Source organism: Polyergus mexicanus, unplaced genomic scaffold, assembly GCF_030449975.1.
Source record: "Polyergus mexicanus isolate NDT 795.1 unplaced genomic scaffold, iyPolMexi1.0 SCAF_2, whole genome shotgun sequence".
Classification (NCBI taxonomy): domain Eukaryota; kingdom Metazoa; phylum Arthropoda; class Insecta; order Hymenoptera; family Formicidae; genus Polyergus; species Polyergus mexicanus.
Genome location: NW_027223322.1, coordinates 4,752,532 through 4,767,137, shown reverse-complemented (window position 1 = coordinate 4,767,137; position 14,606 = coordinate 4,752,532). Strand labels below are relative to the sequence as shown.

At 33.5% G+C, this 14,606-nt stretch overlaps 1 protein-coding gene across 2 annotated transcripts; it reads right to left on the bottom strand.

Annotated features, from left to right (window-relative positions):
* Positions 1 to 5,466: 5,466 nt before the first annotated feature.
* On the bottom strand, positions 5,467 to 12,443 carry LOC138941562 (synaptic vesicle glycoprotein 2B). Of its 2 annotated transcripts, XM_070311379.1 has the most exons (12): positions 12,124 to 12,443; positions 11,361 to 11,408; positions 11,110 to 11,271; positions 10,567 to 10,729; positions 10,078 to 10,199; positions 9,211 to 9,449; positions 7,876 to 8,045; positions 7,611 to 7,788; positions 7,075 to 7,192; positions 6,587 to 6,746; positions 6,154 to 6,281; positions 5,467 to 5,752 (listed from the first exon to the last, which is right to left on the bottom strand). In XM_070311379.1, exons 1-12 carry the CDS (start codon positions 12,167 to 12,169, stop codon positions 5,667 to 5,669), a joined length of 1,620 nt encoding a protein of 539 aa, XP_070167480.1. In that variant the 5' UTR covers positions 12,170 to 12,443; the 3' UTR covers positions 5,467 to 5,666. The 2 variants fall into 2 exon arrangements, with proteins under 2 accessions (XP_070167480.1, XP_070167488.1); XM_070311387.1 differs by lacking the exon at positions 6,154 to 6,281.
* Positions 12,444 to 14,606: the final 2,163 nt, after the last annotated feature.

Genomic DNA, 14,606 nt, shown 5'->3' with positions numbered 1-14,606 from the left:
GAAATTTTTTAAGAGCGTATAACTAAAAGTGGGCAGAACTTTTTCATTTTTGGTTTTACAGCTTCGGGCCTTAATACTTATCGATAGAACTCTTCGGGATGCAAGTAGAACTACCATTGGAACTTCGAAAATTCGAAAAAAATATCAACCCCTCGGGACTTAGAAATTTTTTAAGAGCGTATAACTAAAAGTGGCCAGAACTTTTTCATTTTTGGTTTTACAGCTTCGGGCCTTAATACTTATCGATAGAACTCTTCGGGATGCAAGTAGAACTACCATTGGAACTTCGAAAATTCGAAAAAAATATCAACCCCTCGGGACTTAGAAATTTTTTAAGAGCGTATAACTAAAAGTGGCCAGAACTTTTTCATTTTTGGTTTTACAGCTTCGGGCCTTAATACTTATCGATAGAACTCTTCGGGATGCAAATAGAACTACCATTAGAACTTCGAAAATTAGAAAAAAATATCAACCCTTCGGGACTTAGAAATTTTTTAAGAGCGTATAACTAAAAGTGGCCAGAACTTGTTCATTTTTGGATTTATAGCTTCGGGCCTTAATACTTATCGATAGAACTCTTTAGGAAGCAAATAGAACTGTTAATAAAACTTCCGATTTTTGAAGGTAAGGTGCCAGTAGCGCGGATTAGATGGGTTTTGTGACGATTAATTACTTTCTACAGAATTTAATCGTCAGAACTATTGACAGAATGTGTCTAGGCTGTAAAACTCCACGGAATCCTACTCCCCCATGATCAAATATTCGAAATACGATGAGATGCTATCAGATGTTACCGGAAGTTAGCATCTCATTTCTTAAAAATACGATTTTAATAGTAAATTAGACGGAACTATTGTTAAAACCTATCAAGAACTATGGAACTATGCTGGATGCTAGTTAATATGAAGTTTATTTGTGAGATGCTAACACTTGAGATGCAAACTTCACACACGTTCATTACATTCCATTTCATGCCAATATGTTATATTTTTTGTAAAGGAGTTTTTTATAAAATCAATTAAAATTCTTAAATTAATTAATTTGCTACTTTTTAAAAATAAAAATTAAAAAGTGAACTTGATATTATGTTTCTCCGAAAATTGAATATATGTATATATGTACATTATCCGAATATTGATTATTTTGTTTTTACCATACTTTTGATGTAAACACATTCTCCTTCATTATTTAAATCGTCATATCTCGTGCGTGTGTGTGTGTGGACCGCGAGTTTGTTGATTGAAACACGAGAGTTCGTCCGCTATATCCTTTGGATAATAACGTGACGCATGTCACTCGAGTGAGCGTAACCACCGTCAACAGTGGGAGCGAATGTAATTTGGGTTTAAGGGAACCCGCTATGGTACGGGATGGGATCGTCGGCACGTATAGAATTGATCGGCGATAACTAACGCGAAATGTCAGCGAGCGCGTCAGGACGTCACGTCGTCAGGAAATGATCCCCGATGGATCTCTCGCGTCAGACGACATAAGACAAGTTACATATATTTGCGATTAAATAGACGACGGATCGATCCCCGCTCACGCAGATGAACATAAGATCGGCGGCATTGAAAATTGCACAATATAAAGAAATGCTAATTTTTTCTCGAACGATCAGGTTTGTCCATGGCATCTGCATGCATTGTTTCGGATAAGCGCGTTGCGTGCTTGATGAATTATTCATGGCGAAATAACGTAAGGGCGCTAAGCTTAATGCCGCTTGATTCTACCATGGATAAGAGTGCATACTTTATTTCACGGCTGAGAGGGTTGTAATCACGAACTCTAAGCAAGAACTTACACGAATATATTTCTTTGGCGTCTTTAAGGCGCGCGATCGAGATGTTTTTGTAAAATAAAAGGGAAATGGCTGGTTTTTCGTTTGTTTAGATTATTTGTTTCTCAATTCCGCGATAAAGTATTGTACACAGCAAATAAATAGTAAATAAAAACATAAAAAAAATAGAAGTAAATAGAAATAGATATATAATTAAATCTATGAAATTATTTGAATAATTTGGAAATATATTTTATGTTTTATGCTATTATATCTTGAAGACAAAAGTTTTGAAAATTTATTTAATATGAAAAAATAGGACGTAAAAATTTTTATTAAAATAAAATGTCCAAACTTGTTGCTTCGAAAATGCAATTTATTTTATATAACGCTCTTTGTTAGATAATTTTTACAAACTGCACAAGTTCGTTTCTAGAAGATCGGCGAAATGATACATTGAATAAGGATTTATACGTAACTTGGTTTTGGAGGTCTCTCACTCGCGTTACTCAGACAAGTTGCGGAAAGCTTGATCGCGAGGATGAGGTTGCTCTATCTGTAATAACTTTTTTCTTCGCGGAAAATTTCTGTCGAGATAAATCGTCGTCTCACCAACGCGTTATTTTTCATCCGGCACACACGGTTTGCTATACTATAGTCAGCCCATAGCGATAGAGTTTTACTTGACTTGACAATTGATGTAAGCGCTAAATAGCATTTTGTCTCTGAAAATTATATTACAACTTTCTTGTTTCTCGTTTTTTTTTTTTTCGCGGAAGAAAATGCCAAGACGAAATGAAAAAGATTAGAATGAAATAGATGTACGTTCTTCCTACTCTCAAGAATGTTTCAGCGAAAATTAAAACGCAGTTTGCGCATGCGCGCACACTCCTCTATAGCTCTGTAATTTCTGTATGTATTTTGTCCTTGTTCCATCACCGAGGAATTTCCACTCACCATTCCGCTTTTACCGCAACAAATGCACTTTTTTCCAACAAAGCGGAAGCTCTTATTCGCCATGGCTACTCTAATAAATTATATTGATTGAATTTCCTTAAATATATTAAATTGCATTTTTCACATTATTGACAAACATAATATTTATACAGAAAATATAATTACAACATATTGATACTGTATTTATTATTTTTACGTAACTAAAGTAAAATAATGATGGAAATTAAGAAGTTTCGATCAAGTATTGATATTTTTAAAATTATTAATTCTGTGTTTATAATATTGATCAGTGAGATAAAATTGATTCTGGATATGCATCTGAGGGAAACTAGTTTGCAAGAAAATGCATTCAAAGAAATGTGCACTCGCAGTCAGTAAACACGAGTGTATCGTACAAGGCGGCCGATAAAATAGCTAGGCGTGGATAAAATATCAGTATTTGATACTTGTACTCGACCGATAATATTTTAGGCATTGAGCCACTATGAGAATACTCAAAAACAGCGGTACTCAGGATAGTGTATGTTAAATTATCCATAGAGTATAAGCATTGGGTATCGATAAATTTTAGCATCTCATTAGAATCTATATCAGAGAGGGCATCAAGATGCATTTTCATTTATCTCACTCGTATAATAAATGTATGTAAAAATTAATAAAAATGATTTTAATTTAAAATTTATAAAGCCAATTTGTTAGGTTACTGAATGTACATAACGATTTATCGCGAGAATTATATGGCCGCGTATTTTATGAAGAGCTAAACAATAATATTACATGTTAACCAATTTGCACCATAATCGAGTACGAACATCTTCATTTGCGATGTATTTGCTTTTAATTAACGCATTTAATAAAGCGACCGCGATATTTATTGCAATAATATATTAATGAGATATTATGACTATTACATGATTTCAAAATGAATAACATATTAAACGCAATAGAGATTAAATCGGAGATAAAATTGCCGAAGTGATCGACCATGCGTGGTCTCGTTTAAATAATGATGTTGGTGTTGAGTCACGGTATATAATTTTATAAAATAAACTATATAATTATTGTCTACCATACATTTATTCGGCATACAGATTTCCAAATAACATGAAATTGTTGCGTTTATATTTATTGTATAAAAATTTACATATTTATTTTCTTTTGAAACAAAAAATTGTTTTGCAAATTGAATTGCACATGAAAAACTTTCAGAAATAGGTAAATAGATACATAGAAAATTTTTATTATCATTAAGATCTTTATATATTTTATATAATTAGTAAAATTATATAGTAGTTAATAAATTATATAGTAAAATACTACTTCGCATAATTTAAATCTTAAATACGCTTTAAGTAACGTAGATTTCGTCACAAAATTTGAAACAGATTTTTGTTTATAATTATTATTATATAATATCATTTATAATTCATTTATATTATTATATTTTTATTATTATGTGCAAGAGATATTTGAAGAAGTAAAATACACGCATATATAAAAGACGTGTTGCAGAATACATACATACATTAGGATACGTAGCGCATAAAATTATATATTTTATCCTGAAATTTATCGCGGATTATAGATCATCTAAAGCGGGCTTTACAGAAAGGCTTTCATAGCTAATACACACACGTTGCTCTTTCGAGATATTACAATTGTCTGAATTTTGATGCTTGAGGCAGCACCCGACGTTCATGTAAGCCAGGAACTTACGGAAAGCCTTTAATCCTGAGATAGAATTAAAACATTCTCTGGGCCCGCGTTATCCCTCGAGTCTCGAAAGGGTTAAGTGACGAATAACTGCGCGGCTTACGTTAATTCCGCGGTATGTAGGCGCCCTGCCCTATGTATCGCACAATTGTGCCGAAGCAGAGGAAACCGCGTACAAGTTTGGATGTTTATGCTTCGGGCGAAACCAGGAGGAGTGCAGCTTTAACGGGGTAACTCTTGCCTCGCCGCCTTGCGACGGCAATAAGCACGTGTTTATATGGTTCCCTCATGTATGTTCGGTATAGGTAAAGTTTACGACGAATTTGCCCCTCGGCTAGTTTCGCGCGCACAACTAGCTAATTAACTATCACGTTGGATGAAACTTTCCATAACTCGCGATTGCGTACGACTCGAGCGGCTCTCACGTGCTACGCGTAATCAATCTGTCGCCGCTTATCTGCAACGCGATGCTCACGCAGGTTGACGTAAGTCCCTCGTTACTAGGCGACGACGAGGAATTTTGAATAATTCCATACGAATTGAAAGCGCAAAATGTTTTCCAATTCAAATGCGGCTTCCTCAACCCCGCGGACGAAACTGAAAGCAGTTTAATCAAAAGGACGTAAAATATGCATATAAACAGGTGTAAAATGTAGATAAAGTAAGCTATAGGATTATATTGTGTATTCGTGGTCTAGCCTAGGATCTAAAATAATTATAATTATATTTAACAAAAAAATCTAATTATATAAAAATTTGTAAGAAAATTTCATTTAATTGTTTGTTGTGCACTTTTTTTAATAGAAAATATGAAAGACTATATGTATAGTCAAGAGATATAACGACATTTCACATTATTACATGTAAATGTAGAAGATAGCTGTTCATTCATAGCTGTTCCTGTTTTATGATAAATTATTAATTATCGCATTGTTAATATAAAGAATATTGGGGAAGGATCGAAAAAAGAAAAGATCAAAAGTTTTTATAAAAAATACTGCGTCCATTTCTCCTAAGAAAGAGAGAATAGAAGGCATATTTATTTAATATTAAATTTCTTGTTACATTTTCCTAAATTTTCTTTTCGGTAAATTGTTTTAGAAAAATATCACAGCTCAATTTAGAGCTTTTTTAAGCAGCTATACATTTAATCTAAATTTTATAATCCCTAAATGTGTGATATATGAATGATTTCAAAGTTTCTCTATTATCTTCTTCATATTTTCGACGTGCTAGCTTCGGCAAGTTTCTTCGACGATTCTCTCACGGGTTGCGGAAAGAATAAGGATACGCAGAAACAGACTGTGAAAAAAAGAAATATATATTAAAAGATTTCTGCACAAATATATATATTTAAAAAACATTTTTATCTTTATCAAAAAAATTAAGATGTTAATCTAATTTAATTAATTCAAAATTTTAGTGATGCGTTATAGATTTTTATTTAAAGCTTTTGTGATAACTTGATTAAGAGATGAGATTTATGGATCTTACAAGTCTTATGAGATTTGTCGAATCTTTATAATTCGTACTTTAATTAACTTGATTAAATATTTTTAACGCTCAATTTAACATTACGCGTAAGGTGTCTCGCATTAAAGATTTGAATTTATCATCGTCGAAAACAGTGATTTTGTAAATTCTTTTATCCGCGAAACGATACGATTCGTTACGAAAGGATTAAATCCTTGCGTTGATCGTACCAGAGAAAAGGCAGCCTAATCCCATGAAAGCGACGATGCACTTGGTGCCCAGAAGCGCGGAGAAAATCAAATTTCCCACAACGGCAGCGATATTTCCAATGGCGGCGAGGATGCTGGTGCTTGTGGCTCTGCAACGAAAGATTCATTTCCGCCGACCGAAATTATATTTATCTCGCGCAGAGCAGCGTATCCTCTTTTTCTCGCGTTAACGAACGACGATGATAAAGCGACGAATGGAGAATTGCACCCGATAAAATCTCAGAGACACAACCTCTTTCCTCCTCCTCACCCATCCCCTCTCGTTCACTCATTCGCATCTGCCACGCGGTCGCAATTAATCTCCAGGGTTACACGAGGGATGCGCGAGCGAGAAGAGGGAAGAGGATACGGTCGCGCGCGTCGAAGAAACGCGCTTATATTCGCGCGGCATTACCTTAATGGGACGGGAATAACGTCGACATTCACCGCGGTAACGATATTACCCGCTATTCTTGTCGTCACGATAATCGCCGCCGCCAGCGTCAGCATGTACGGCGGAGACTGCGCCCAATTTATTCCGAAACTGCTTGCCACCGATATCAGGAAGGCCGTGACTGCAACAATGGTGTTGTATCCGTTAATTTACGGATTATTTCCGCGCCGAGTATAAATAATTATGTATCCTGTAGACAATCTTTAAGCACTTCTATGTCGCGTAATAGGAATACGTAAAAAATTATGCGACAAACGGCATTTAAGAAAGAAAAAAAAAGGATATTTTTTTTCAATGCAAAACATGTGTAATATTATTTATCGCATTTGTACTGTTAACGTAACTTATAGTTAACAAATAATTTCTTGAAAAGTATTGATTAATAGAAAAAAAAAAACGGAAGTTTTTTACTTTCTGCAGAATAAATATGTAACAATGTAATATCTTACGCATTATAATCTGTTTTCGAAGCTTGGTGATTGTTATGAATCCGGCGAGAAATGAGAATATCACAGCCGATGACGCGATAACGGTGGAATTTTTATAAACCGCGGGATTAATAGTCCACTGGAACATAACATTATAAGACATTATAATTACTTAATTAGATAAAAAAGAAAATATTTATATAGAAAAATTTTGATAAATCACGGAATTAATAGCCCGTTGGAATACAACATTATAATTACTAGTGCCATAAATAAAAAGGAAAATATTTATATAGAAGAAGCTCATTAAATTTTGTGAAACATACTGTTTGCGATCAATTAAAAATATTTTCATTAACGTTAATTAAAAATGTTGCGAATATTTAATAATAGCACACAAAGGTCTTTATTTTAAAATTAAGTTATCAACGCAATTACTAATTAATAGAAACTAATTAACAGAGAATTTTCGCAATTAAATTTTACTTTGTATTCCAAGATCGATTCTAATACGAACATGGATGAAGTGTCTCTTGGTTTCGCGCCATTTCACCAACCTTGAAGCACGCATCGTCAAAGTTCGTGCAGTTCAAGTACCGTCTGCCGGGTAGAGCCGCGTGTCGGTCCAACATTTCGCATATGGTCGGTTGCCTGTCCTTCGGTGTCCAATTCGCCGCGTCGAAATTCTTGAGGATGATGAAGAGATGCGGCACCCACAGTCTCATCGTATTAAATCTGCGCGATCGAACAGCAAATCGCGTCAATTACCGTCGCGCTGATTATCGTCGCGTCGAAAAGCGCCGCGACTTTACTCAAACTTACCCGAGCATACTTCCAAATTGGAGGAAACTTACGAAGCAGAAGGCGGGCAGGTAAGCCGTCGTCGTGAGTAGTAGCTTCGTGTTGTACAACGAAACGCGTACCCTCTCGAGACTCGCCTCGAGCACGGGACGCGTCAATTGCGTCTTTTGCTGAACGAGCAACGCTTTTATCTGCAACGAGGAAAAGGCGACGATGAAAGGCGCTCTTTTCTCGGCTCACCGAGTGAATTATGCGTTCGATTTGTGCACTGCTATCTAAATTCAGTACCGGTAGAGCGGTATAAAAGCGGACACGAAAGCAGACACTATACAATGTGTGAGAGAGATAAGGGAAAAATATGTAAGCACACAGAAACGATATAAATTTATCATTATTTTTATTATAGTATTATTAAAATCTAAGAAGTAATTATACGATACTCGATTTACTATCTAAAGATTTGTATGACAAAAAAAAAATACGAAGCTTAAATTTGGGAAACGCAATATATACGACACCCGGTGTTGGCCGACTCTGCCTTTATCCGTCTAGAAAATGCGATTTGCGTCATTCTGTATTTCCATTTTACTCTCTTACTCTTTTTCTCTTCGCTGCAGACGTGTCGTAAATAAAACGTGTCATTTGTATCTAGCAGAAGCGCTACGAAGTCGCGGAGGATATCTCGCAGCCATTTATTAGAGCCCGAAACAACGAGTTTTGCTCGATAAACTTGGTAAAAAGATAATAACGCCCGAATAATGCAATATCGTCGTTGCCCGAGTCAGAAATGAAAATGAATCTTAGTTGAGTGTTCTATCAAAAAAAACGGCTGAAATAACGAGTCTGGACATACCCTGTTTGAAATCAGTCCTTAAATCGAGATGATTAATTTCTGCAACTCAATCTTAAATTCTCAATCACATATCAAAAATTTTTCAAAATTTTACAATAAATAAAATATATACTTTTTTATCTTTGTAGATTAAAATTGAGGCAATCTATAATGCGCGATAAAATTTTAGATAGATGTCTAGTTATAATTTTGTGTATGCCGTATATTTCAATATATTAAATTATATATAAATAAACACAAAAAATATACTACACACAAAATTATAAATAAAATTTTATTTGGAATTATAAATTATTTAAATCAGGCTTAAAAATTAACTAATAAAATTATTTTTATTATACATATTATTTTAAGATTATACTACGCCGAAAAGCATCAGATATTTAAATATTTCTATTCAAGTACTTAAATATGGTATATTTAGTTAAAAAAATAATTACAAAATAATAAGATCCGAAAGAGAGTCTTGAAATAAAAACTGAATTGCGTGTTACTCCACTTACTGGGAACGTTTCCGAAGGTTGCCTGGTGTTCATACAATACATTCTCTTGAATAATTTCAAAGCAGCATCGGACCTGCCAATTGCCATGAGATATTTAGGGCTTTCCGGTAACATGGTCGCTGTCACGAAGCCGACGACGGGTGGTATTGAGCAGATTAACAGGTATATACGCCAGGAATTGTAGTCTTGACCGAAGATATCAATGTGCCAGTCCAACGGCAATATCGTGAAGCCTAGAGCTGAAAAGTCAAACACATTTAATTGTTGAGATAAATTTATAAGAGTATATGTATATATTATGGCTTTCTCTTTCTTTATTAAAGCTTTTTTCCGGCAGGAGTATCGAATAGAACCGATCTTTCGATTTTTTTTTTTTTTTTATGTTACTATTTAGCGTCAAGTGTGATTCATCTTACGCTGTTAGATAAAATTCACTAATCATTATACATAGAACGCCGTGATAGTGTGACACGTAATCTAATTTCGAACTAGTTTCGCCAATCTCTCGGCGCGACTAAAGAGCCGCATGAGATCGACTCTGGATCCTTTTTACATGCGAGCTACTTAGAATATCATAGCTATATTTATATGAATTAGAAACAAAGATACTATAAAGATAATATAATTATAATTGAGGTATTATATCAACTAATTATATGAAGCTATACAGTGAGTATATGTATTTATCTCGTGTATATATAAATTATCTATATTTTATAAAATATATATTTTCTATCCACAATTTCTTTACACGAATTTAGCTTTTAATATATTTTTACGCGCGTTATTTATTTGCTATCGCGAATAACGTGTTGTTGTTGATAAGTGCGATGCGTTATACGATTTATTACGCGATCGCGTGTTTACCTGCTGGCACGATGTTTGCTATGGCGAAGAGAAATCCTACCCATGTATTGAAACGGGGCATGTACCTCGCCGAATGGAATTCCGTCAGATACGTCATCACCATCGCTAACGGGCCGCCTGCACTGTAAATCGTAGACGCGCGCGCGTTACACCTTATCGGGCGTAAGATTATGAGGGTAGAAGGTTGCGATAAACATAAAGAGATCGGAAAATCATGCATTTGAATCCCTCGAGATTTTTAGAAGAAAATTCAATTATATAAAAAATACTGTGCTATTAATGAGAGAAAATTAATATTGCGAATGTTTTATTATTTAAAATGATTGAATAATAAAATTTGAGAATGTTAATTATTTTTTTATCAATGTTGAATACTTATTAATAAATTAAATTTTTTTTTTCTCTTTTAATAGGCGAAGTACAGTTGGATTTTAAAAGACGTCTGAAATTTGTTTTAGTGATTTCTTTAGAAAAGTTACGAATACTCACAGGATCCCACTGAGAAACTTGACTAGTATAAATATATAATAAGACTGTACGCCACTGCTCACGATATTCAGAATAGAATCAGTTAATAATGCAAGCATGAACAATATTTTCATGCTTACATAGGGCGTTATGTAGTCCCATATGAAAGCACTCGTTGTCATACCTACAAAAGATCAAGATATAAATTAATACTACCAAAATAATAAATTACATTGTGCAAAGAAATGGAAAAAAATATTAATGTAAATATATAATATCAAATTAATTGAACTTTCAAATTAATTGAATAATAGACTAATTATGATACAATAATGATATTCAATAATATTCATATTAATACTTGATTTTCTAAAGTGTTTTTTTTTTTTTAAAGATTTTTATAATCTTTTTCACGTCAAGTTGTTATAATCTTAGAAGATTGCTATAATTTTATGATAATTATTAATATATTGTAGATTTATAGAAGCGTTACAATTATTTCTCTCTCTCTCTCTCTCTCTCTCTCTCTTTCTCTCTTAATCGGTTCTATTTGAAGTTCTCTACCTATGTAAGGAAATGCCACGAGTACGCCTTTGCGAAAGAATGTGAGTTCCAAGTCGCATTCTGCTGATCCCAAGATAAAAGCGCCGGAAGTAATATCGAAAATGGCGGTCCATGCGATTGGCAATGTTGCCAGTAGCAGTAACACATTAAACACTCCATAGCCTAAAAGATAAGTTAGGAAAACAGATAGACAGACCAAATAAAAAAAATAGTAAATATTATTATTTTGAATGAGACTTAAAAAACTTTACCGGTTGTCGAGATGGCTTTATTGAAGTCAGCCGATTCGTTAATGTTGTCTGAAAAATGAAAAATCAGTGATTTTACGAAGTGAAGCCTCGTGTTTATATTATGGATTATATAATAAAGTATAATTATAAATATAAGAGATATGAACAGAATTTTCAGATACAGAGATCTACTTGCGGGAGAAAACATTTTTACAGATAAAACAAGAAAAAACAAGAAAAGAAGCATAATAATTAAGAGATTCTTTTAAAAGTGCGATCTATACGTTACCTACATACGTATGTTATATTAAAAGATAAATATTAAATATTTAAATAAGATGTTTGCTTTTTTATACATTTAATTAATTTAATTTCTTAAATATATATTAAATTCATTTAAAATTTATACACAATATAAATTGTAACTAAATATGCATATTGTTTCTACGACGTAATATAATAAGTATGTGGATGGAGACTTAAACAACTGTCCTTAAACACAAACGAAATTTGAAGACTTTTCTAACAAAATTAACGATTCTCACAAAATAATTGTTTGTAAACATATTCCCCGATTATTTAAAGTTTTGATATACTTTTTCTCTCTTTTAATACACTGTTTGGTAATCTAGTTGAGATTCCGAAAACTGTTAGCTGTAGGAACCGAAAATTTTTATCTGCCTCTGCACACGCATCATTAAATTACACTCACTGTACTGTAGTTATTGCGAATTTAAAAACTGTCAACACTATCGAACGTTAATGCAAGAAGGATTTCTCTCACCGGTTATCGTGGCGATCTTGTCATTTTCACGGTCACTCGCGAGCATATCCGACGCGACGAGATGAAGAGGCGACTGTGCTCGACGTGGTGGAGTCAGTCCTACTTCTTAAGACGAAAATAGAAGCCCAAGTCAGCCGATTTAGGCAGCTATCTCGTTCCTTGCCAGGTATATGTCTCGGAACGAAATCATCTACGCCGTGCCTCCCGTACGTTATTTGCTTTAGACAGAAAAGCGAATATACTTTGCTAGAGCGCGATCAGATATACATTTTTTTTATCAGTGCCACCAGTATTGTCGCGAAATGATTCTAGGCATGCGGTCGAACTGTAAAACACGATAGCGTTCTAGCGAGCTCCTCGCTTGCGCAAGCTGCCAATAAAAACAGGTCAAATGATCCAATTGTTACAGATCCCTCTCAGCTGTTTCTCATTAGTGGAGTCGAGTTTCTTTGGAGCCGCATTATCTTTACGCATATGATATTTGTTTTGTTACCTGTTAAGGCCGTTGTCAGTAACTCTTAGAAGAAATATCATATGCATATTAAAATGTTTCATAACGTATTACAATTAGAAATGATAAGAAACAACCATTTCTTATTTATCCTTGGAGATAAGATATATCATATCTTATTTCCAATAATCCATATTAATCTCAAAACACTAATGATATACAGAAATATGATCGGAGGAGATAAATATCTATCTGTATCCATATTTATTCGATTCGGAAAAGATTCATGAAGGCGATATTTTCATTTTATATAAAAAAAGAGGAGAGAAAATTTTTGTCACATTTAATATGTATAAACTATAATTATGTTACGTATAAACTCTTTTCAACACTTATGTTATTAAAAATGAAACAGTTTTATATTAAAATAAATAAAATTATTCAAAGAAAAGAAATATAAGAATTACTGAAATAAAAATAATTTTATATCTTACAATTACCGAATCCGCGAGAAAAGTAATCGATCTACGACGTCTGGGCATCACAATGCGACTCTTACTTTTGATTTCTCATAAAAAATTAAATTTCAAACAGCGCTTTTCTTATCACGATTAACATATTACATGTCATACAGTCACTGTGCAAATATAATACTTGCTATCGCTACTGTGAATTGAAGCACGTGCGCGTGACGTTCTCGTGTTCTCGTTTATGTTCAATTATTTTTTAATTATTTTTAATATATCGAGACACGAGAATATGAAGAACATGGTTTCGATCACTTTCAAGTCGCGTTTATTTCTTCACGCATTTACATTTCTTTCACGGTACATAAAAAATAGTGAGAGTATAAAATATTGATAATAATAATTAATATAAAAAAGTACTAATTCAATGTAAAATAGAAACTCTTATTTATATGCTTCACTAGATACCAGGCTCTCTTAAATTAAGACAAATTCACCGTGTAAAATTTGAAGCAGTCCATATTGATTTAGGAGGACGATCTGATATTATTAATTTAGGAAAAAAGTAGTTTGGGGAAAAAACCAATTTTTTCTCTGTGCTCTTTTTTTTCCATTGCAAAATCCGTCGCATCCGTTGGCCTTTAGTCGCTGGCTAGTTCTCTCAGTTATATCCGACAGTTAGTTGACAGGAACACGAGAGTTCTCCGGGTTGAAACTGCACCGCATTCCGTGTGTAATTTTCTCCCTGATTCTCGACCGGTGATTTTCGTTTATTGGCAAGAGAATTATACATACAAATTGCCAACACTTGGGAAAAGCCCTTGCGTAAGGATCGATGTCAATTTCACAATGTCATACACATTAGATTTCTCTTTGTTTTTGCAAAAATGTTCAGAAAATTGCGATTAACTATTTTATTTTTAATTTATTAAATTAAATTTAAGTTTAATATTTGTTTTTTTATGCTCTTTATATAGAATACTTTGTGTTATTATATACATTGATTTATGAGAAATATTTAATAATCTTGTACTTGTTGATGAAATTAATATATTTTCCATAATATTCTCTAAAAAGAGAATTATCCGCTATTATGAGATTTTATGCGCTTTTTAATCTTTTTATTATTGGAATTATGAAGATACAAATAATTAATTAGATATTGATTTTACAGAGAGAGAGAGAGAGATTACTATAATTTTAAACGTTTTTAATGAGATATAGTATTTTTATTGCGAAAAGACATTTATAATATTCGACAAATGCGCAGTAGAAAATAGAGACGACAAAAATGATTTCGATAACAAACGACGCACGCCGAATTCTGACAGCTAATAAAATATTGTGGTCTTTTGATGACGCGATTAATACGTTGCAAAAACTGCATCAGCAGGCTTTAGGTATATCGCTCGTATGCATTCAGTGCCACATATTCGGTTCCGGAAATCACCGGGTGTACGATGATGGGAAACTAGACACTTGCATCGCATGCGACATATTAATAACGATAGTGGGTGGCAGGCAATAAATTTTATATTTTCTTGTTTGTGGAAGATTATCGAGAA

Excerpts from the sequence above, each read along its gene's own strand:
- LOC138941562 (XM_070311379.1), bottom strand. The coding sequence starts at position 12,169 with ATGCTCGCGAGTGACCGTGAAAATGACAAGATCGCCACGATAACCG. Across the intron at positions 11,272-11,360 it reads TAAAGCCATCTCGACAACCG|GCTATGGAGTGTTTAATGTG; the intron begins GTAAAGTTTTTT and ends CTTATCTTTTAG. Across the intron at positions 7,193-7,610 it reads TTGACGATGCGTGCTTCAAG|TGGACTATTAATCCCGCGGT; the intron begins GTTGGTGAAATG and ends GTTATGTTCCAG.